Source organism: Myotis yumanensis, unplaced genomic scaffold, assembly GCF_028538775.1.
Source record: "Myotis yumanensis isolate MYYU_CA2020_CCGP unplaced genomic scaffold, mMyoYum1.0.hap1 SCAF_16, whole genome shotgun sequence".
Taxonomy (NCBI): Eukaryota; Metazoa; Chordata; class Mammalia; order Chiroptera; family Vespertilionidae; genus Myotis; species Myotis yumanensis.
The window spans coordinates 17,804,911-17,829,356 of record NW_027223767.1 but is presented as its reverse complement, the minus strand read 5'-3'; the positions used below and the strand labels follow the sequence as shown (position 1 = coordinate 17,829,356).

The 24,446-nt window shown below is 37.3% G+C and overlaps 1 protein-coding gene across 2 annotated transcripts in view; it reads left to right on the top strand.

Moving 5' to 3' along the window:
- The window catches only part of PAFAH1B1 (platelet activating factor acetylhydrolase 1b regulatory subunit 1), a 70,504-nt gene extending 49,522 nt beyond the window's left edge, over nt 1-20,982 (top strand). For both annotated transcript variants that reach the window (XM_070394265.1, XM_070394266.1), the window contains exons 5-11: nt 216-422; nt 6,982-7,150; nt 9,612-9,714; nt 10,435-10,663; nt 13,227-13,328; nt 15,161-15,317; nt 16,858-20,982. In XM_070394265.1, coding sequence (XP_070250366.1) covers nt 216-422; nt 6,982-7,150; nt 9,612-9,714; nt 10,435-10,663; nt 13,227-13,328; nt 15,161-15,317; nt 16,858-16,931 — 1,041 coding nt within the window. In that variant the 3' untranslated portion in view covers nt 16,932-20,982. The remainder of the gene's footprint in view (nt 1-215; nt 423-6,981; nt 7,151-9,611; nt 9,715-10,434; nt 10,664-13,226; nt 13,329-15,160; nt 15,318-16,857) is intronic.
- Nucleotides 20,983-24,446: the final 3,464 nt, after the last annotated feature.

The following is a 24,446-nucleotide window of genomic DNA, read 5'->3' as shown; positions in this document are numbered from 1 at the left end:
GTTATACTGAATTTTTCTTAATTTTTGTTTTTTATATCACTAAAATTTTGATGGTAGATAATGAAGATAATTTTTAATAAATGATGAATGCTTTGTAAATTAATGAAAAATTTTAAAGTATTCTGCATATATAGACACAAAATAAAAGCAGTTTTTAAAAATATCAAATAAAATTGGAGTCTATCTGTATATATAACTATGTGTTCATTTTCAAGGTTATGGAATTAGAATCAAAACTAAATGAAGCAAAAGAAGAATTTACATCAGGTGGGCCTCTTGGTCAGAAACGAGACCCAAAAGAATGGATTCCCCGTCCACCAGAAAAATATGCATTGAGTGGTCATAGGAGTCCAGTCACTAGAGTCATTTTCCACCCTGTGTTCAGTGTTATGGTCTCTGCTTCAGAGGATGCTACAATTAAGGTAATTTTTTAAAATGAAAGATTTGCAATAGGGTAATTGTTAAAATCGGATTTAAATTTAATTGGGTGAAAGAAAGAAAAACATCCTGAAAATGAGGACCTAGAAAGAGGGAAAGTGTGTACCTTACTTTTAAGCAGAGGTAATAGATGAAAATGCAGGATTACAACACTAGTAATTCAGCAGATGAATATGTTCTGCAAAAAAAAAAAAAAAAAATTCAATAGAGAATTTATTTAAATTAGACTTTTCTTGATATGTTTAATATTGGCTTTGATTCCAAACTAAATAGTAATTCTCTCTATGGGTGTAGGAATATAGGTGCTTATCACTTTATAAGTTATGTATTTCTTTCATCCCCCCCCCACAATAATCATAATACATTTTAATATTTTATCTTTTAATCAGAGAAAAAGTTGTTTTTGTAATTCCCTTTAATCCAGACAATGGCAGTTGTATAAACCACCTGCAAAAAGACAAGTAAAATAAGGTTAAATGGTTTAGGTAGGTTTCTCTGTTTTAAGGCTTATTTCAGTTTAAGTTTCATTTGGAGAGGTTTAGGGGAATGTGGTTTAAGAGTGTATATATCACACAGCCGCAGTCTAACATAAAATGCAAGAAACAGTTACTGTGACTTATACTTAACTTGTTCTTCATATTAAGCATTATTTTATGTTTTTCTTATGTGGTTTCTTTAGTTTCTAAATCAGTGGCTTCCTTTTATCCTTTAGGCTGGCCATCCATGGGGCAGGCTGCAGAGTCATTGGAAGAGAGTCTTAAATTCACATGTGCATCATGTACTTCTGTAGGCTGAGATGATTACATACCTAAAACCTTAATATATTGCTATTTTTCAGATGTATGTAGATGTGTATGTAAATGATTGACTTAATGATAGTCTCCCTTATGTGTACTAAAAAACTGCACTGCTATCATGAGGCACAGGGGTAAAAGTAAACCCTTTTTAATAGATTGAACCCAGTCTTTTTTGTTGTTGTTATTGTTGTTGATCCTCACCCCAGGATATTTTTTCCATTCATTTTTTTGAGAGTAGAAAGGAGGGGTGCGGGAGAGAAAGAGCAGCATCGATGTGAGAGAGACATATTGATTGGTTGCTTCCTGCACAAGCCCCGACCCAGGACCAGGCCTGCAACCCAGGTACATGCCCTTGACCAGGAATCGAATCTGGACCCTTTGGTCCTCGAGGTGATGCTCTAACCATTGGAAAACCCAACCGGTGTTCAGTATTTACTATTAATTTTGCAGTGGTAGTTGAAAAGCATAAACAAAACTGTAAATATGCCATCTTAAAATATATCTGTGGAGTCAACTTGAAAATATTACAAATGGTACATACTTATTTGTTTCCCTTTACTTACCAGATAATTTTATATAAGTCCTGTTATTTTTAGATTGCCAAGGTTTATGTCATTTATATCTGTTTTATAACTGTGAATAAGTTTTCTATGCTTTGATTATAAAAATGGAGAACCTGCCTGGTTGGTGTGGTTGAGCATCAACTTAAGAACTAGGAGGTCACTGTTCGATTCCCCGTCAGGGCACATGCCTGGGTTGCGGGCTCAATTCCCAGTTAGGGGCAAGCAGGAGGCAGCTGATGATTCTCTCATCATTGATATTTCTATCTCTCTCTTCCTCTTTTCCTCTCTGAAATAAATAAAAAAGAAAAAGAAAATGGAGAACCAACAAACATCATTTACTCCATGAGCAAAATACTATAAATAGAAGTTTTTAAATTTATATCTGTAATCAAACTATATATCTCAGCAACTACTTAACTTCCCTTCCACTTAGTCTTTATTTAATGTGCACAAATGTTTGTTTCATTAATAGCAAGCATTTGTGTTTAGTTTTATTTCCTTTTTTGATTAAACATTTTAGAAACACCTTTCTTTGTTTCTAATGAATGATGATTTTTAATGATTTAAAACTGATTGTTTTATTTGTATATGGAGGCATTATAGGGTAGTAATGGTCCAGAGCCCAAGTTGTAGGTTCATGTACTGACCCAGCCATTTAATTATTAATGTGATCATGGGCAAATAAACTTTTTGTGCTTACCTTTCCTCATCTGTGAAGTGAAGATAATAACTATCTCAGGGCTTTAGGGAGGATTAAATGCGTTATTACGGAGAAACTGCATGCCACAGTGGTGGTCAGATACTAAAGTACTTCGTGCCAGCAATGTTTCAGCACCATTAACAGATCTTCCTTTGGATTTTAAGTTATTTTAAGTCATCTACTGTCATAAATAATGTTCTGTTTATTTTTATACATAAAGCTTTTTTCTCATAAATTACTTCCTTTGATAATTTGTGGAATGAAAACAAAAAATTTACTCTCCTTCTATATATTTTCTTCGTTCAGTTGTGTTAAAGTTAGGTGATTTCTAAGTGTGCTGGTTGTGATAGAACTACTTTCCAAAAAACTCAAAGGAAAACACAAAGAGCACATAGAGCACATGCAAGAGGCAACCATTCTTGTGACTATGTTGGGCAAAGGGATTATGTTTAAGGCTCAGTTATCTCGTTTGTTGGGAAGGGGGATTAAAAATATGTCATAAGATTCTATTGCTTAAAATAAAATAATATATACATAATGTATGTAGCATAGTGCCTGGCAAACTTAAATAGATAGATGGTAAGGGCTCAAAAAGCTATAGCTAATGTTACAGTTATCAATAACAAAATTAAAATTATATTAAATAATTTCTCTTGTGTATCTGGTAAATACAGCAAGTTTGTGTTCATTTATTAATGTCAGGAATTTCCTTTTAGAACCACTCATTTACATTATCAACATTTGAACTATAATAATTTAGAAAAACTTAGAGGATAGATATTTGGAGTAGTTTGTGATAGTATTTTTGTTTTAAATTAATTAATTTTAATTCTCACCTCAGGATATGTTTATTGATTTTAGAGAGAGAGGAAGCGGGAGGAGAGAGATCTATGTGAGAGAGAAACATGGATCAGTTGCCTTCCGTATACACCCTGACTAGGGATTGAACCTTCAATCTAGGTATGTGCACTGACTGGAAATCAAACCTACAACTTTTTTTGGTGCACAGGAAGATGCTCCAACCAACTGAGCTACCCAGCCAGGGGCTTCATAACAATATTTTTAATTGCACCATTTAAATTTTTGAAATATTTCTGAAACAGTTCATCCAATATGAAAAACAGAAATATCTCTAAAAATGGACTGTAGGACATGAAGAGGTAATTCGTAGAGGAAGAAAAATAGCTAATTTGGCCTCAGTACTAATAGAAGAAATGCAAATTAAAATTATAATATGTATAAAATCTGTCAAGCTATTTCGCTTTTTTAAATGAGAATTCCCGGTGGTTGTAAGAATTTGATGAAGCAGGCATTCTCATTATTTTGATATAATCTAATGGGAAAACAATTTAGCAGAATATATGAAGAGCTTAGAAAGTTTATACTTTTTGACCCAATTTTCTTTTTCCCATTATTGTGTGACGTAAGTATTGCAAAATGAGGACAGATATTTTTCAATATTCAAAGATTTTCACTTATATGTTTCCTATAAGAAAAAAAAAATTTAGCCAACCATAGGAATTTTTTTTAAAGAATGCTAAGGTTTTTTGTTGTTATTGTTTGAAGAATGCTGTTTTCTGTTTTAGAAAAAGAGAGAGCGAGAGAGAAACATCAGTTTGTTTTTCCACTTATTTATTTATTCATTGGTTGCTTCTTGTATGTGCCCTGACTGGAGATTGAACCCATAAATGTCATATTGGGATGATGCTCTAACCAACTGAGCTACCCAGCCAGGGCAAGAATGCTATAAGTTTTTAACAACATGGAAAAACTCATAAGAAGTAAAGGGAAAAATTGAGTAATGAAGTATACATAGTCACTATACTTAAAGGGCATAGAAAAAAATGGGGGAAAAACCATGCCATTGTTAGGATAAGGGATTTTTAAAATTTCTTTTATTTCAAGTACATTATAGTTTGTTTGTTTTTTATCATGAGCATTATTTTATAACTAGAGGCCCAATGCACGAAATTCGTGCAAGTGTAGGCCTTTGTTCCCCCAGCTCTCGGCACCAGCTTCCCTCTGGCACCCGGGACTCGGGTTTCCCTCGCAGCCCCGGCTTCGTCCGGAAGGTTGTCCGGTCTAATTAGCATATTATGCTTTTATTCTTATAGATCATACAAAAGGTAAATATAAAGCAAACAATTCTTATTGTTGACATTTATAAACTAACTGAAATGCCCTTTGCTCACCATTTATGAAGAAACACAGAGTTTGTTTTCTGGCTATATTTATTTTAGAGAAAATGTTTTATTGTTATTTAATGAATACATGGAAAGAAAATTAACTGAAATTGGAATGAACTTCAAGATCACACCTTGCTCTAGCTGGTTTGGCTCAGTGGAAGGGTCCCGGGTTTGATTCCAGTCAAGGGCACATACCTCAGTTGCACGCTCAATCCCCAGCTCTGGTTGGAGTGCATGTGAGAGGCAACCAATTGATGTGTCCCTCTCACATCAATGTTTCTGTCTCTGTCTCTCCCCCTCCCACTCTCTCTAAAAAAAGAAAAAAAGATCACACCTTGTGTTCCTCTGAACTCTTGGTGTCAATTAAACACTTAGATAACAAAATAAGACAAAGGTATTACAAAAAACAAACTATAGACCAATACTGTATGAACACAGATGTAAACTCCCTTACATATTATAAACAAATTGAACCCAGCAATTCATTGAAAGGATAATTATCACCAAGTAGGTGCACCCAGTATGCAAGAAATGGTTCCACATTTGAAAATGAATCAATGTGATACAACAACCACAAAAATAGCCCAGCTGGTGTCACTCAGTTGGCTGAGCCTTGTCCCGTGCACCAGGAGGAGGTCACAGGTTCGATTCTCAGTCAAGGCCCATGCCCGGGTTACGGGCTCTATCCCCAGTAGGGGGCAGGAGGCAGCCGAACAAATACCTCTCTCACTGATGTTTCTCTCTTCCTCTCTCTGAAATCAATGAAAACATTTAAAAAAAAAAATAGATTCAGAAAAAGCATTTGAAAAATTCCAATATCCATTCATGAGAAAAACTGAAAAACTAGAAGGAGAGGTAACCTGATAAGTGGTAAAGGTGTCTGATAAAACCTACAGTGGCCCTAATACTTACTGGTGGAAACTGAATGCTTTCCTCTGAGATCAGAAACCAAGGCCAGGCAGGATGTCCAGTCTCAACCACTTGTATACACTTTTATACTGGAGTGCCTAGCCAGTGCAGTAAGGAAGAAGAAGAAATAAAAGGCATACAGATTTGAAAGAAAGAAATGAAACACTTCATTTGCAGACACAATCTATGTAGAAAATTCCAAAGAGCGTACAAAAAAGCCACTAGAACTATGACTGAATTTAACAGACTAACAGAATACACAGTCGATATACAAAATGTAACTGCACTTCTATAAACTAGCAATGAATAATTGAAATTTGAAATTTAAAAATGCAACTTATAGTATCATCAAGAAACCACAATTAAGGATAAGTCTAACAAAGTTACACAAAATTAAACACATGTAGGAGTACTTAAACATTTACATAGAAAAAATTTTGTTTATATTGGGAAGGGTACAGAAGCTTTCTGTTAAATATTTTTCAAAGATAGTTTTTCTTAGGTTCTTTTTTATATAATCATGTAATTTTTTTTATGTAACATTGTATGCATGTCATGAATTCATTATAGTTGCAAATTTTATATCTTAGCCATTCGCCAATGTTGGATATTTATATTGTTTTTTAAGTTTTCAAAATGCAGTTTCTACATTTCTCTAAATTGGTTGGTATATACCCTACCACAGATAAATTTGAAATTATTATGGGAAAAATGGAATTAATCATTTGACTTTAGAGCAGTATAATTGGTATCGGTGAAAGATGAACTTCACACTTGCATTTGGCCACCAGAATGAAAGTTTAGTATATTGAGATGCGTTTCTAATATTTATTGATAGTTCATTATTTCTTTATCTTAGAAAAGTTATCTTTAAGATATGTGACTGACTTTTTTACATCAGAATGACATTCTTTTGTTAATCTGCTTTTCATGGACAGTTACATCATGTGAAGTCTTTTCTTGGCCTCTTAGATATCTGAATTCCACTTATCTAGTACAATTGAGTACTCCTTCATTGTTACTTTCATTCTACATATAAATGCCTATCATAGCCCCCTGAAACTCTCTGTACTAAAATTTACTTATTAACATATCTGTTGCCTACTGTCAGATTGGGAAGGGACTTTGTCTTATGGCTTTATATACTTAATCACTAGCATAATTAGGTGCATGGTAGATAATGTACTAGAGGTCCATTTTAAAAATTGCACCATCAATTTTCTCTGTTAGAGGAAAGACCAATTTATACTGAAGATGTGCTAATTTCTGAGACAGTGACCCTTTGTCACTTTCTCAGTTAATTAGTAAGGTGCCAGACTAGCCTGCTGAGTGCAAATGTGAAACAAAGTGATGGGTTGATATTAACCAGTTTTTTGTTCATGTGACAGGTGTGGGATTATGAGACTGGAGATTTTGAACGAACTCTTAAGGGGCATACAGACTCTGTACAGGATATTTCATTTGACCACAGTGGCAAGCTTCTGGCTTCCTGTTCTGCAGATATGACCATTAAACTATGGGATTTTCAGGGCTTTGAATGCATCAGAACCATGCACGGTAAGGAATAGAGGGTGGTATTTGATACTGATTTCTCACATGGCATTCCAGAAATAAGAATGTTGTTTTCTTGTTTTTTTTTTAAATATATTTTATTGATTTTTTACAGAGAGGAAGGGAGAGGGATAGAGGGTTAGAAACATCGATGAGAGAGAAGCATCCATCAGCTGCCTTCTGCACACCCCATACTGGGGATGTGGCCAGCAACCAAGGTATATGCCCTTGACCGAAATTGAACCCGGGACCCTTGAGTCCGCAGGCCGACGTTCTATCCACTGAGCCAAACCGGTTAGGCAAGAATATTGTTTTCTATCCGTGTGCAGGTTCCCTTCATTCAATTCTTAGTTGTCTGTGTTGTTGAAGGACTTCGTGATGTAGATAGTCCATGGATAAGCCATAGTTGAGAGTTGTTTTTGTTATGATGCTTTAAGTATCTCTTAGTGAGATAAGTATTTCATATAAAGTATGAAAATTGTTTTCACAAATATTTTTTAATAAGAAAAACTGCTAGGACATCTATCTGTTTTTGAGAAAATGAAGTTGTTAGTAGGATGTTTTTATTTGTCTTTTTAAAATCATTTTTCTCAATTGGGAAACTGAAGTTGAGAGAGAGTGGGTATAGTAAAAGCTGGAATCCAGATTCCCCTGCTCACTTTTTAATATACATATACTATAGTCTTATTTTTAGGTTGTTGTCTGGGTTTTGTCATGGAGACTGTTCTCTGAGTCAGTTTAGCTTTGTGGAAAGAGATTTGGAACCAGATATCTGGGTTTAAATTCCCTACTTGTTTAATAATGGCATTAGGAAGTTTTAACCTCTTTCATCTGCAAGATAGAGGTAATAATACCTAAATTATAGGCTTGTCGTGAGGATAAAATGAGACCACATAGGCATACCTTGGAGATACTGTGGGTTTAATTCCAGACCACCACAATAAAGCAAATATCACAATATAGTGAGTCATGAATATTTTGGTTTCAGGGCATATAGTAGAAGTTGTGTTTATACTACACAGTTCTATCAAGTGTATAGTAGTAGTCTGTATTTTTAAAAACTCAATGTACATACCTTAATTTTAAAAAACGTATTGCTAAAAAGTGCTGCTCATCAGTCTGAGCTTTTCAGTGCATCGTGATTGATTGATTTATTTTTTTGCTGGTGAAGGATCTTTCTTTGATGTTGATGAAAACGCAATATCTGTGAAGCACAGGTTTTCTGTACTTGATTATCTTGGTTTAATACCTGGCACATAGAAGGTGCTCAGTAAATAAGGGCTTTTGTTTCTTTGTGGTTTTTTTATTATTATTTATTTGTTTAGTTTAAAATATGTTGTTATTGATTTTAGAAAGGGAGGAAGGGAGAGGGATAGAGAGATAGAAACACTAATCGGCTGCCTGCTGCACGCCCCTCTGGGGATCTTGAGCCCACAACCCAGGCATGTTCCCTGACCAGGAATCGAACCAGTGACCTCTTAGTTCGTGAGTTGAAACTCAAACACTGAGCGACACCAACCAGACTTGTTTCTTTAAACATGATGAAATTTAAATGTTTGGATTTTATATAAGGAATACATACTGTGTTAGTAATAAAATATTTTTCTAAATATATTATTCAGAGATGCTGGCACTTGAGTAAGCTACATGATTACATAGAGAGTGTAATTTGAAGAGTGTGTTTTCTTCCCTAATTAAATGCATTCAAGGCTTACCAAGTAGAGGAATTCTATTGAATCCTTTCATAAAATCTGCGGACTCCCTGGGGCTCTTTCCTTCAAGGATAACTGATTAGTTAGGATTGTGAATAATGTATATGGAATAATGCATTTTTACCACCATGAATATCAACAAAAGATAATTTCAACCACTATTTTAAATATAGAATCGTATCCCCATTTTTCTTACCTAGTCCTTTTAGCTTTATTTCTATTTTATATCATAGAATATGAACAGTGGAAATATTTGTATGTTTTTCTAGTGTTAATTCATAAACATTCAGTGTATTAATACAGGGGTGGGCAAAAGTAAGTTCAATTACCAACCATCATTACCTAAAAGATAAATCATAAGTAAGGATATGAAATAACAATAAAAAGATATAATACAATATTTATAAAGAATAATACAAGAATAAACTGTGTTTTGCATACTCACAGCTATAAACCTTCTTTTGCCCCACACTTATATATTCAGATACTGATGATACTGGCACCTTATGGTTTTAAAACAGTTGTACAGTTTGAAACTTAATCATAAATTGAGTTGGCTATGTATTGTGGATTATTTTATTGGTACTAGTTCCTTTTTTGTGTAAATCCAAGTTTTTAATCATATTTATAATAAAGCCCAGTGTATTTAAAGTTGCTGTGTTATTTAAAATCCCATGGTGAAATCTTGTGGTAAACAGGTTTAATTGCTCTTGGTGGCATATTATTTAATAATGTTGCTGTGTTATGTGTTTTAGGCCATGACCACAATGTTTCTTCAGTAGCCATCATGCCCAATGGAGATCATATAGTGTCTGCTTCAAGAGATAAAACTATAAAAATGTGGGAAGTGCAAACTGGGTAAGTAGATTTAGTTGAATATCTGGTAAAGAGATATTAAACAAAATTGTATTCTGAATGTTCCAATAATTTTAGCTTTTACCCATAATGATCATCATGGCAATTTTATTATGTACTTTAAAACTAAGTTTTGATATCTAAATGTATCTTCCTCCAAAGAACAGAGAAATTATAAAAGAAAATCTATGTCCTTCAAAGCCATGTAATGGCTTATTTTCTGTGTGGTCTTCTTTTAGGTTATCTCTCTGTGGGTTGAAATAAAATGTAGATAACATTTGTACAGGTATGCCCCTATTAGGTTTAATTTGGTTGTGCTTAGAATTACATGATTGTTAAAATAGAACCTTAACCTACTGGTTTTACCCAGATTAGTAGAGCATGCTTTTCCCCCAACATGGCTAGAAGTATTTTTGTTAGGTTTATTGTGTGTGTTTAATTTTGAAAAGATTTTCTCTCTATATTTTACTTTTTAGATTTTGTTGATTTGGTTAGCTCCTTAATGATTCTCCCATAAGCTTATTTTAACTGATGTTTGACTTTCCAGCCTGTCCCCATCTTTTATTAACCAGGAATGTACATTTATTCTATTGACTTGCATACAATTTCACTAACTTGTTGTCATTCTCTTCATTCCAGTATACATTGTAAGTTTTGCATTGCTTCTGGGAAGTGTCCCAATGGATTACCATTCACAACATAAATTATTACTTATTTTGACAGCTACTGTGTGAAGACATTCACAGGACATAGAGAGTGGGTACGTATGGTGCGGCCAAATCAGGATGGCACTCTGATAGCCAGCTGTTCCAATGACCAGACTGTGCGAGTATGGGTCGTAGCAACAAAGGAATGCAAGGCTGAGCTTCGAGAACATGAGCATGTGGTAGAATGCATTTCCTGGGCTCCAGAAAGCTCATATACTTCCATCTCTGAAGCAACGGGATCTGAGGTAACTATGATTTATGTGTCATTTCATGATTTTATTTTATTGCTGATAGCTCAGAACCTTACGTAACTTTTCTGATGCTCAATTTCAGAGCCATTAATGCATTTAAAAATCTGTATTCCAGAATTATGAATCTTATCATTTTTTACTCTTTTCAACTTGCAGGTGTTTATACACACACACACACACACACACACATACTAGTAGACCTGTGCACAAATCTGTGCGCCAGTAGCTCGCTGCTGTCCTCCGGTAGCTCTCTGCCCGCTGCCCCGCCCTCCTGTACCTTCCACCCCCCCCATAGCTTGCTGCCCTGCCCCCTCCTGTAGCTCTCTGCCGCCCGCTTGTAGCTCGCTGCCCCACCCTCCTGCTGATTTGTGATCTGGTCATTACGCAGTCGGTCATTACACTTCACAGTGTAACGACCATTTGCATATTACATCTTTATTATGTAGGATATAATTTTTTTTAATATATATTTTTATTAATTTCAGAGAGGAAAGGACAGGGAGAGAGAGAGATGGAAACATCAGTGATGAGAGTCATCAATTGGCAGCCTCCTGCATGCCCCTATTAGGGATTGAGCCTACAATCCAGACATGTGCCCTGACCAGGAATCGAACCATGACCTCCTGGTTAATAGGTCAATACTCAACCACTGAGCCAGGGTGGCCGGGCATGTTTATATTTTTTAAGCCAGTTTTTATTAATGCTATCAGCTGACTTGTGTTGTCTAATGGGGATGGGGCTTCTCCTAAAGAGGGAAGGTGGTTATTCAAATTATTAGAAATGCCATTGTTTTAAGAGTATACCAGTGCAGAATAAAACTTATGGGGAGGTTAAAGTTATCTTTTAGAAAAATCACCTTTTTTAATGGACATAATTATTTTATTTACAAAATAATTTTTGGTGGAATGCAGTTTAATATTTCTCACTCCCTCTCCCTTTCTCTTTGAAATCAATAAAAATATATTTTTTAAAAGTATTTGTTTAGCCCTAACCGGTTTGGCTTAGTGGAGAGAGAGTCAGCCTGTGGACTCAAGGGTCCCAGGTTCAATTCCAGTCAAGGGCATGTACCTTGGTTGCGGGCACATCCCCAGTAGGGGGTGTGCAGGAGGCAGCTGATCGATGCTTCTCTCTCATCGATGTTTCTAACTCTCTATCCCTCTCCCTACCTCTCTGCAAAAAATTAATAAAATATATATATTTTTAAAAAGTATTTGTTTAAATAAAGAATATTTCATATGGATGTCTCTGATACCCTTGATCAGACTTTTCTATTACAGATTTTTTCCTTAGAGAGAGAGATCAATGTGAGAGACAAACATCAATCAGTTGCCTTCCAAAAGCACCTCCACCCAGATAGCCTGCAAACTGGGTATGTGCCCTGACCAGGTAATGAACTGGCAATCTTTTTCGGTGGGTGCACAGGATGATGCTCAACCAATTAAGCCACACCAACCAAGGCACTGTTGTGGATTTTTAAAAATTACATTTTAAGAAGTGAAGGGCCCAAACCAGTTTTGCTCAGTGGATAGAGCATCGGCCTGCGGACTAAAGGGTCCAGGTTCGATTCCGGTCAAGGGCATGTACCTTGGTTGCGGGGCACATCCCCAGTGTGGGGTGTGCAGGAGGCAGCTGATCGATGATTCTCTCTCATCAATGTTTCTAACTCTCTATCTCTCTCCCTTCCTCTCTGTAAAAAAATCAATAAAATACATTAAAAAAAATAAATAAAAACACAAACAAGTGAAGGAGGAGAATCTTTCCTCTCCCCCTCCCTTTCTCCATTGTATTTCTAAATGGAGCTTCTATTGTAATCTCTGTTTTGGCTGGCTGGTTGCATTTTGAATTCTTTTTACTGCCCTCTGGTGGTAGTTACATACAATTTGTCATTAATTTGATTCTATCTGGGCTTTAGATATAAATGCTAAATTGTATAGTTTTAAAATCCTTCTTGATTACAGATGTCTTGAACATTAAGTTTATCATCTTGATATTGTAGAAACTAAATTTTTAAATTTTTATTGGTTTGAGAGAGAAGAGGAAGGAAGAGAGAGAAACATCAATATTTATATTATCTGGGTCCTTCCTATGTAGCCTCTGTAGGTTAAACGATGTGTGCTTTGTTTGGTTTGTTTTGTGTGTTTTTTTAATCCTCACCTGAGGGTATGTTTTACTGATTTTAGAGGAGAAAGAGGAGAGAGAGAGAGAGAAAGAAACACATTAATGTATGAGAGAAACATCCTTCGATTGCCTCCCGTGGGGGGTCGAACTAGCAACTTTTCAGTGCACAGGATGATGCTCCAACCAACTGAGTTACACCTGCCAGGGCAAAACTTGTCCATTTTGATACAGTAAAACAAGATGAGTAAGTCCTGGAGATGTACTGTACACATACTGGAAATTTGCTAAGGAGGTAGTTCTTAAGTCTTCTTACCAGTTTTTATTTGTTAAAAAAATCATTCTTATAAAATTGGAAATATAGATCATTAATAGATAAAAGTCATTTAAAGTCCTTATGTAACTTCTTGCATGGGAAACTTAATTTTTATGTTTTATATAGACTAAAAAAAGTGGCAAGCCTGGGCCATTCTTGCTATCTGGATCCAGAGACAAGACTATTAAGATGTGGGATGTCAGTACTGGCATGTGCCTTATGACCCTTGTAAGTTTGAATAACCTCACTACTTCTTTGTTTTCTTTCCTTTTCTATTTTTAAGTTTTTTGTTGTTTTTTATGGCTCTTTTTATTTTTTTAGTAATTCTTGTTGAAAGTATTACATATGTCCCCTTTTTTCTCCCATTGACACCTAGATTTCAGTATGAGGATATATATATATGATAGTACAGGATTGTGGACATTCCTGTTTGCCTAAGAGATTTCCAAGAGGATCTGTGGACATTAATCCAAGAAGCAGTTTTAGTAATTTGATAAAATAGCTGTGTTAGTTTTAGAGATTCCTTAGGTGCTAACTATACTTTGAAGTTTATGATAAACACATGGAAGTATCATCAAGAATTAATTAGAAATTTAAACTCTCCTCTAGTTGTGTTCTGAGCCAAGTTCAGATATATAATATTGCTGTTAGAAAAGGTGGTCCACATTTAAAATTAAAAGCATGTGCACTCCTCTTCTGTAACAACACAGGTCACTATTAATTCCCCTGGAAGTTTCTGGCTCCTATTTTTCAGTTGAAGGTGGGGGGAGGGGTATATCTTTTCTGCTTTACTTTGGTGCAAGCAGTGCAATGTGATTTGACTTTTGTTGAGGCTTCTACCTCTAGTGATTGGTGGCTTTACTATAAGAGAATAAAGTTTTATAAATAAGGGCAAAAGCAGAGTAAACCAAAGCAAAGGACATGTCATCTTGGTTGTCTTTTTTATCTGCACTATCCAATAGTGTAACTGTACTAGCCTCATGCAGCCAATGAGCTAATGAAATGTGGCTAGTGAGACTGAAGAACTGAATTGTTCATTGATTTAATTTTGGTTTATATTTAAATAGCCCCATGTGATATTTTCTTACATTAGTCTGTAAATGAATTTGGTGGTGTTTTTTAAATAAAAATGTTATGCTTGTACATACTGCTTTGTAGCAGACTTTGTTTTTGTTTTGTAGCAAACTTAATTTAGAAGGTATATGACACTTGCTCATGTCATTAGATACACTGTACATTAATTACATGCAGTGTTTTGATGAACATCTTTGTTAACTAAATCTCTGGGCCTGGTTTTAATTATTTCTTAGGCTAAATTGAAAGAAATAGAAATGCTGCAACAGGGATTAGGTGGATGGGTGAATAGATACACGGGTGACTGTATACCCTTCACCTACAGTCACCAGTTTTTAACATTTTTTCTCTGTGTGTGTGTGTTTACCTACATTTTTTTAACAATTTGAGTTACTTGACTTGTAGACATGACAACATGTGTCTCCTAAGAACAAGGGTATTCTACCATTAACCACAATACAATGATCACACTCAAGAAATTTACCATTAATGTACTATATAATTTCTCCAATTATCCCAGTAGTGTTCTTTATAACTTTATTTTGCCACTAGGAGTCAGCCAAGCATCACTCATTGCATTTACTTGTTAGTTTCCAGTTGTTTTTTTAATCTAGAACAGCCGTGGGCAAACTATTTTGAAATGAATAAAACTAAAAAAAAAAAAAAAAAGACCGTACCCTTTTATGTAATGATGTTTACTTTGAATTTATATTAGTTCACACAAACACTCCATCCATGCTTTTGTTCCGGCCCTCCGGTCCAGTTTAAGAACCCATTGTGGCCCTCGAGTCAAAAAGTTTGCCCATCCCTGATCTAGAAGAATTCCCTAGACTTTTTTTTTTTTTCTGTTTGTCTGTTTTTGGCTTTTTTTTATGTGTGTGTGCGCATGTAGTTTCAGTGGGCTTTGAGTTACGACTTAGTATTTTCATAGATGCTATTTAAGTAATTTATCCCTTCACTAAGTCAAATACCTTTTTGTTTTTAAGGTGGGTCATGATAACTGGGTACGTGGAGTTCTGTTCCATTCTGGGGGCAAGTTTATTTTGAGTTGTGCTGATGACAAAACCCTACGTGTATGGGATTATAAGAACAAGCGATGCATGAAGACCCTCAATGCGCATGAACACTTTGTTACCTCCTTGGGTATGTATGAGTTATGAGGTTTTTTGAGCAGATAGATTTTGGAGTGCCAGGTGTAACAAGTTTTATGTAATAACCATATGGACTTTTCCAGGTAAGAAATGACCATGGCTTTTAGGGCAGAATAGATTAAAAACTTAGTGAATCCCTATCATTTGTTTTAAATTCTCCTTTCCTTAATTCTCTCTCGCCATTGTCAACCTTATAATACAAAAATTACTTTCTCCATTGCACAATTTTGGTTCTGGAAACTAGAATTGTGAAGAGGATGCTTACTGATGACTCTAATAGGTAATTTTTCTCTCCTACTAGTTTTAAATTTCTCAAAGGAAATATTACTCAGCCCTTTTCTTCTGGCAGTTAAAAGCTATCATGTAATAGAAACTCAGGGAATGCTATTTAAGTTTAATAAGCATCTTTTAAAATATCTATATATATAAAAGCCTAATATGCAAAGTGTCTCCTTGGGAGTTCTACCAACTGGGAGTTCGATTGCTTGCTGTGACGTGCACTGACGGCTGGCACAGGGGAAGGGAGGCCCCAGCTGCCAGCCACTAGGGACCCTACCTATGTACGAATTTCGTGCACTGGGCCTCTAGTGTGTGTGTGTATTTTACTGATTTCAGAGAGGTAGGGAGAGGGAGATAGAGATGGAAACATCAGTGATGAGAATCATTAATTGGCTGCCTTCTGCAAGCCCCCACTGGGAATCAAGCCTGCAACCCAGGCATGTGCCCTAACCAGGAATCTCCAACTGTGACCTCCTGTTTCATAGGTCGATGCTCAACCACTGAGCCACGCTGGCTGGGCTAATAAGCATGTTTACTATCATCTGGACCTGAATCTAGAAGTGAAGAAAGTGAATACAGTAAAATATAATACATTAGGGTATGATTGATCTAATGGTGAAGGCAAAGCCTCAGCAGAATAGGGCTAATCCACGTCACAAGATGGTTACAAGGATTTAACATGAAGTGAATATAAACCGTTAGTATTTAGCTTGGAACATAGTATATGTTCAGTAAATAGATACATAAGGTTATCCTTGTAGATTTGAGTGTTTATTCAGCTTCATTTGGGATGGTGGTAGTGGAGGTAGGTTTGGGTATTTTTTTTGAGTTGGTAATAACAGGTTTTAATTAGTAAGTCTTAGTTTCCCTAATCTAGTTGATAACTTCCAAGGGTGGATGTGTGGGTGTGTATAGAAAAAAGTAGGGTATTCCTGGCCCTTGGACTTGCGTGTGTTGTGGCTTATTAAAAATTTTATCTGTTGCCGGAACCGGTTTGGCTCAGTGGATAGAGCGTCGGCCTGCGGACTAAAAGGTCCCAGGTTCGATTCCGGCCAAGGACATGTACCTGGGTTGCGGACACATCCCCAGTAGGGGATGTGCAGGAGGCAGCTGATCGATGTTTCTCTCTCATCGATGTTTCTAACTCTCTATCTCTCTCCCTTCCTCTCTGTGAAAAATCAATAAAATATATTTTTTAAAAAATTTTATCTGTCTCAACCTGATTTTACAAAAGCCTTTTCTTTTTCTTTCAGATTTCCATAAGACGGCACCATATGTGGTTACTGGCAGTGTAGATCAAACAGTAAAGGTGTGGGAGTGCCGTTGATTGAGTCTCTTTTGGCCCCTCCTCCTGATTTTCCTCTGGATGCACTCTGATGATACCATGGTTACCCTATTGAGCTCTGTTTAAATAAATATTGTCCTTTCATGTAAATTATTCTGGATGTAGATTGAGCTTATTAAATGTTACACACAAAGTATTCATGCATGGTGAATCCAAATTGTATACTGTAAATTTACATACGTTGTCTAGAAGTACCATAGGGTTTAAAAACCTGGGCTGGCATTGGTCACACCAGGCCTAAGAAGGCAGAAATTGAATAATTGAACTAGGGCACTAAGCTGAATAAATTGACAGTGTCATTTTATGTTGGATTATTAATTCCTGTTTTTCTTTCTGCTATCTGTTGGTGCCTGACTTAATGGCCTCATTTGGGGGAAAGCGGTGGTTATTAGGGTTTTTTTCTGAAATGTGTATTTATGTAACATCACTTAAGTGTGCTTAATAAATCTTTAAGGATGTTAGATAATAAGGCTACAATTCAAAATCTTCTGAACCATCTATGTAATTATTGAGGATTACAGATGGAATTTTTGTCATGACACATTTGCCAAATCAATAGGATACATTTGTTTTGGCAGCCTATCAAGCAAAGGCTAGTGGTATATTTATGTAAGAAAATGAGTGTAAATCTCAAATAAGAAAAATTTCAGCAGCTAATAGCAAATCATTTATTTCATTTGGGTCTTAATGCTTTGTATGCAGATTAAAAAATACTGTAATACTGTAAGCTTCTATTCTCCACATTAAACACACTTCTAGTTGTATTCTCCATACTACTAGACTGTGTAGTGATGTGACTTCCAAGTAGAATTTAATCTTCCCATTGAGTGTGTCATGATACAAATCACTATTCATTTTTGATGTTTTTTAGAGATGTGCAATGTGCATTACATAATGACAGAAAGATTGAAAAGCTTATGTATGCTCATTTTAAGGGAGAGGGAGAAATATAGCAGTTTTGTTTTTCAACAGGAATCTGACCAATTTGAACTGTGTTTAACTTGCAAGTTAAAAATGACAGGGTTTAATGGAGCGTGCATAAAATGTACTGTGTTTTCACCTTTTGTTTATATATAAATGTTTATAAGTATATGGACCTATCTATTAAGTGGATAAGTCTGTATATGTATATCACACACATACAACCTCCATGTCCTTGGGCCCTGGGTTTTTGAAGAAGTGCTAAAATACACAAATAGAATAAATCTTGCTGTGGAATACCGTGCTTTAGAATAAACCCTTTTTTATCTTAACGCTTCTGAAAACTAGGTCTGAGTCTATGGGAATTTTTCCCACTCACAGGAAAATCACTTCTGCCTAGCCAGTGTGGCTCAGTGGTTGGGCCTCAACCTATGAACCAGGGGGTCCACCCAGGTTTGATTCCAGGTCAGGGCACATGCCCTGGTTGTGGGCTCGATCCCCTGTGTGGGGCATGCAGGAGGCAGCCGATCAATGATTCCCTCTCATCATTGATGTTTCTCTCTCCCTCTTCCTTTCTCTCTGAAATCAATAAAAATATATATTTTTTAAAAATAATTTCCATTATCTGCCTCTACCCCCAATTTGGCAGTTCAGCATTTTACATTTCCCTGATACATTGTGTATTGTGATCCAAAGTTACTACAAGTAAATTTAAGAGAATTTTTGTCTATGACTTTGGAAACAATATTCCATTACAAATTATTAAAAAATTTTATTGCTTAGCTAACCAGGTTTTTTTTTAATGGTTATTTGAAAAGTTAATGAAATAACAAAACAGTTTAACAAAGAAATTTATTCTGAATTACATTTTATTCATTTGTTTAATGTGGTTTTTAAAACGTTCCTTTTAGTATTTAACGGAAATTTGGTTTCTGGAAAAGACAAAGGGTTAGAATTAATGTCCTGTAGATACACAGAGAATAGATTGTATATTTACTAAAAGTTTTATGTCTAGCTTGTGTATTTTTGTTTGTTTGCTTATTTGTTTTTAATTCCTGAAAGACCTCTCTGGAAGGAAAAGTGTTTTTGAGAACTAATGGCTGTTTTTGAGGACAAAAATTACAACTTAAGCTAATTTCTTAAACTCAGTAGAGTAACTTTCAGGACAATACTGCCTCACAACCCTGCTCACACTGAGAAGTCTTTTTTTGTTTGTTTGTTTTCTCCTTAGCTGTTCTGACTGGATTTTTCTACAAAAGCTATGGGAAATATCTTTGTTCTTGTTTGCTGCTATTTCCTGTCCTGTTTTAAGAAATATACCTAGAAATGGTGCATCTTAACATTTGTTTGTACATGTATAAATGTCTTGTATTTTAACTCATTTTTAGCATGTAGCAACACAAATTGTTTAAGGGTAAGCCACAACATCTAGAAATCATTCATAGATACAAACAATAAAGGAAAAAATGGTACCGATTTAGGAGGAAACAAAGCTGCTGTCCACTGGGTTTTTTCTCCCGCAGCATACAGTGACTCTTGTTGACAAAGAAGGAGAGACATTGTTACTCTATAGACAAAGTTATCCTTCCTTGGGAGATTGCCACAGCCTGCTGCTTAGTTGAATTACCAGACATCCTCCATTTAAGAAGCAGCGAACATTGAATCTCAGGGATGGTCCTCAACTGGATCCAAATGTAAGGAGCCCTGTTTGAATAATGAGGGGGTGGGGGAGAGTGATCCATCCAGAATCCGATTTTCAGAGGTTTCCTGTACTGTTGTTTGAAACTGCCCTGTTGATGCCCTTTCTTCCTGTTTTCTCTGTCTGCTGTCTAACCCTGTGCCTTGCCTGGGATAAGTACAATGATGAGGTTACTGGTTTGGATTGTAAGTAGAGGAATTTATTGATTGGTTTAGAGGTTCACTGCTGCTTTGTCACTTTCTCAATCAAATTGGCCATTTATTTATGAAATAAAAAGCTGGTAGAATCGCATCCTCAGATGATTATTGACTTGTGTCTGTGTGAAAAGACATTCCAGTGCCACCCTAATATAACGTGCCCAAGAAGTCCTCGCTGCACTCTTGGAAGTGCAAGCCACGGAAACTGGTTTAGACATCACTTGGAGAATAGTTGCTTTTTGACATGGCATCTTGCACTTTAGGAGACTAAGACCGTCCAGTTTCGTCCATGTGTGGTGTGACCAATGGTGTGCCCAGAGCACTGCTCTAAAATCACTAGTGTTAGCAAGTCGTCCGGGCCATGGGGCGCTCACTGTAGTCTTTGGAAGCTTTGGCTCTAGATCACCAAGCCCTGTCTCCTTACTGTCAGTGCCCTGCTCTCCTGTTTGCCTCTTTCTGTTTCTGTGTGAACTTCCAGGTAATAATCACTCATTAAATAGTTTTTTGTAAATTTATTTAAAGAAAAACTATTTAAAAGTAAAGGATATTTTGTTTGTTGACAGTGGTGGCTTGATAATCCTTAAGCAACTGACGTTAAAAGTGTTGGATTGAAGGACAAGGCACTTAAAATGGTTCCTCTTTCTGTCCAGCTGTACATAAATCCAGTGTGTTAATCGAGATGATGCAAAGAAGACTCTCCTGGTAGAGAAGCAACATGTACAAAATTGGTGGAAAGGGCTTTTTTGTTTTTGTTTTTTTCCAGTGGGGTGGGGGGAGGGCAAGCTGGATTTACAAGTCACGACTGGACTGAACTGGCCTTTTTATCTTTCCACTATTATCATGTAAGTAGCTGCTTTCTTGTCCTGCCTATCCTTCCGTCATCCCTAAAGCTCACTCTGAAGATGACAAAAATAAACACAAAATCTTCGGGTTAGAAGTTGATTCTGACTGACACTGACACGAAGGCAAGCATTGATTTCATGAACGTTGCAGAGGTGGTGTTTGAAGAAAACAGTTCCCCAGATTGTAAGAGTTAACTGAAGATGTTGACACAATTTTAAAAAATCAGTAAAGGAATGTATATAATATTGCTCTTGTGTTTTACAGTAAGATTTGTTGCTCTCAGACTGTGTAAAACAAAAATTTATTCATGTTTTCTGCATATTAAAAAATCTTATTGTACCAATTGGTAAACTATTAAATGCCTATAAACCTAGATGTGATTTTTTTTTGTTTCCTTGTGCACAGCTTTAAAACTTTGAGTCCTCATAGGAAGTGGGACTGTGTTAAGCCCAGTCATAGAGGAAGACAGACGGGTGGCAGGGCCTTGATGGAAGGCCTTTTGTCCTTTAGTAGTGTCAGCACTGCCTTTTCTGTCTGCTTCGTCCTCACTATTTGGAGCATCAGCTGTAGGGGCTCTTGTGGAATCTGCCAGCTGCAGACTGTTTCCAAGGACCCTCTCCTTTCTGAGCAGGCGCCCTTCCCTCCAGCAGCCTTTTCTCACGGTGTCTCTACAGCTGAGGCCAGAAAGCTGAAGCCAAGAATGACCTATTATAGCCCCTCGTAAAAAGACTTGGCCTTCTTATGGTGATCAAGGCCCAGAGAGTTTTGTTTTACGTTTTGAATGATGTGTGCCAAGAGTGTTCACCCTTGCCCCAGGAAACCCCACAGCTTTCTCTGTGCTTTAAAGTGCTTTGTGTTTTATTTTTAAAATGATCTTAGACATTGATTTTTTTGTTCTACTTTATGCATTTTTTGCTTGATTTTTCTATTGAATTTATAAGGTGACACTGGTTAACAAAATTATATAGGTTTCAGGTGCACAATTCTACGATATGTCATCTGTACACTGTACTGTGTGTTCACCACTCCAAGTCAGTGGTTGATTTTTGTATGTTCCCTGACCAGGGATCAGACTGCAACCTTGGTGTATTGGGATGGTGCTCTAATCAACTAAACATGTTGGACATCCTGCCTTTCAGCCCCAGTCTACTGCTCAGTTAGCGCCCAGTGTCTTTAGGACACACGAGAAGTCTCCAGGCATTTTTATGGATAAAGGACTTGCTGAACGCTGTGGTGGTTCTTACAGCCCAGTTGTTTTCCTGCCTCCTACCGGCAGTAGCCTCTTCCCCCCCAAATGGGAAGCTGGGCCAAGAGCACCAGAGTAATTTGAAGTTACAGTTCCCTGCCGTTTCCTTGCAGCGCTTCTCTTTCCCTAGGCTAAGACCACTTTCCCTAGGGGTGTTCTAGCCTTAGGGAATTTAGCTGTTCAAAACCTGTTGAGTGACTCACTGACATGTCACACACACATCAAGCTTGGCTTCTGAGATTCAAGGTTATGTCTGTCCCTGATGAAGGATGAGGGATAGGAAAGGGGAAGACTTGGTGGAGAAATGGTGTTGCATCCATGTACTTAAACCAGGTGATGGCTGCTGTCCTTGTTTAGTCTTTGGTGAAACGACTTTCATACAGACACAATTCTCACCTGCTGGCATGTAAGAATTCTCTAGCAAGTGATTCTCCAATGTTCCCAGGTTAGCAGCATCAGCATCACCTGGGAACTTGTTAGAAACGCCAAGTTCCTTGGCTCCATCTCATACCTACTGTACCCAGAACAGGATGGGACCAAGCAAATATATCTTCACAAACCATCCAGGCAGCTCTGCTGCAGGCTCAAGTCCGAGAACCACTGCTCTAAATGACTCAGCTAACTTCTTGTTGAAGGAGAGATTTGGACAAGTCACTAGTCCCTGGGCCCCACAGCTGGGGTTGGAACTCAGTTCTCTTTCACCATCACTTTGACACGTGCAGTTTGTTCCTTTGTAAATACTGAGTATGGTCATCATTCCCACTTGGTCACCAGCCCTCTTTTTTTTTTTTTTTTAATATATTTTTACTAGAGGCCCAGCGCGTGAAATTGCGTGGCCCCACCCACCCGCGTGCCTCGCCACACTCGCAGTCCCGCCCACCCACGCACGCCTCCTCGTGCCCGCTTCACCACGCCCCGCCCACCCGCCAACTGCCAGTCTTTCTGTAATTGGACCCTTGCTGTGGGCCACAGGGGAGTGACCAAGACGTGCTCCATGCACTTACTGGTGACTGGTCATTTGGTTCTTCCGGCATTCTGGCCACTGGCCTTTTATAATATAGATTGATTTGAGAGGGAGAGGGAGGAGGAAATATCAATGATGAGAGAATCATTGATTGGCTGCCTTCTGCACACCCCACACTGGGGATCAAGTCCACAACTCAGGCATATGCCCTGACGGAATCAAACCATGACCTCCTGGTTCATAGGTCAACACTCAACAACTGAGCCACACTGGCCGGGGCCAGCCCTCTTAGGGAATTACCTACCATTTGAATGCCTGTTAGGTGCCAACACTTACCTTATTCTCAATATACACCTTTATTCTCACATTACTTCCTAGTGGTAGATATTAGCACACTTTTAGGAACTAGAAAACGGGCTCAGTTGTTAAGTCATATGCCAAGGGTATTAATCTAATTAAAGGGTGAGTTGGGATGAACCCAAATACACTTGCTCTTTCTCTTATCTGGTTCTGCTTGTATAAAACATCTTATTCACTATTTTAAATGTAAGAAGGACCTTCTGACATCTTTTAAGCAATTTTTAAACTTAGTGATGCAAGAAAGGCCCTCATCCCATCCCTGAGCACCTTGCTCACATTACAACCGTCCTGCTAACTCTGCTGTGGGATGGCCATTAAGAACGAGATGGAGCCTGCCCGGCCTGACTCAATTGTTGAGCATCTACCAATGAACCAGGAGGTCACGGTTGGATTCCCAGTTGGGGCACATGCCTCGGTTGCTGGCTCAATCCCCAGTGTGAGAGGGGTGCAGGAGGCAGATGATCAACGATTCTCTCATCAATGTTTCTATCAATCCCTCTCCCTTTATAAAAATCAATAAAAACATTTTTTTAAAATGAGGTGGAGGCTGGGAATGCTTAAGCAAGAATTGGGTTGCCCACACTTGCAATTAGGAAGACTCATCCATCATTTTACATGAAATGACTTTGTTCTCAGGATAACTGTGTATTGGTCTGCATCTTTTTTAAAAAATTATTTATTGTTTAAAGTATTACATGATTCCTTTTCCCCCCATTGACCTCTCCCTCCTCATTCCCACCCCCCTCCTCTTTTTAAAAAAATGTTTTTATTGGTTTCAGAGAGGGAGAGATAGAAACATCAATAAGAGAGAATCATTGATTGGCTGCCTCCTGTACACCTCACACTGGGGATCAGGCCCACAACCCAGGTATGTACCCTGACCAGGAATCAAACCATGGCCTTCTGGTTCATAGGTCAATGCTCAACCACTGAGCCACGCCAGCCGGGCTTTTTTTCTTCTTTAAATATATTTTATTGATTTTTTACAGGGAGGAAAGGAGAGAGAGAGTTAGAAACATCGATGAGAGAGAAACATCGATCTGCTGCCTCCTGCACACCTACTGGGGATGTGCCCACAACCAAGGTACATGCCCTCGACCGGAATTGAACCTGGGATTTTTTCTTTTTTTTAATCAATAGGTTTGCCTACTTAATAGGGGTATTTCACTTTCCATTGAAGAGGGTCACCTGCCCTCTCTAGGTGTCCTGATTATGCATGCCTTATTTGATCTGCTAATTTAGACTCTGTTAGGGATGAGGAAATACA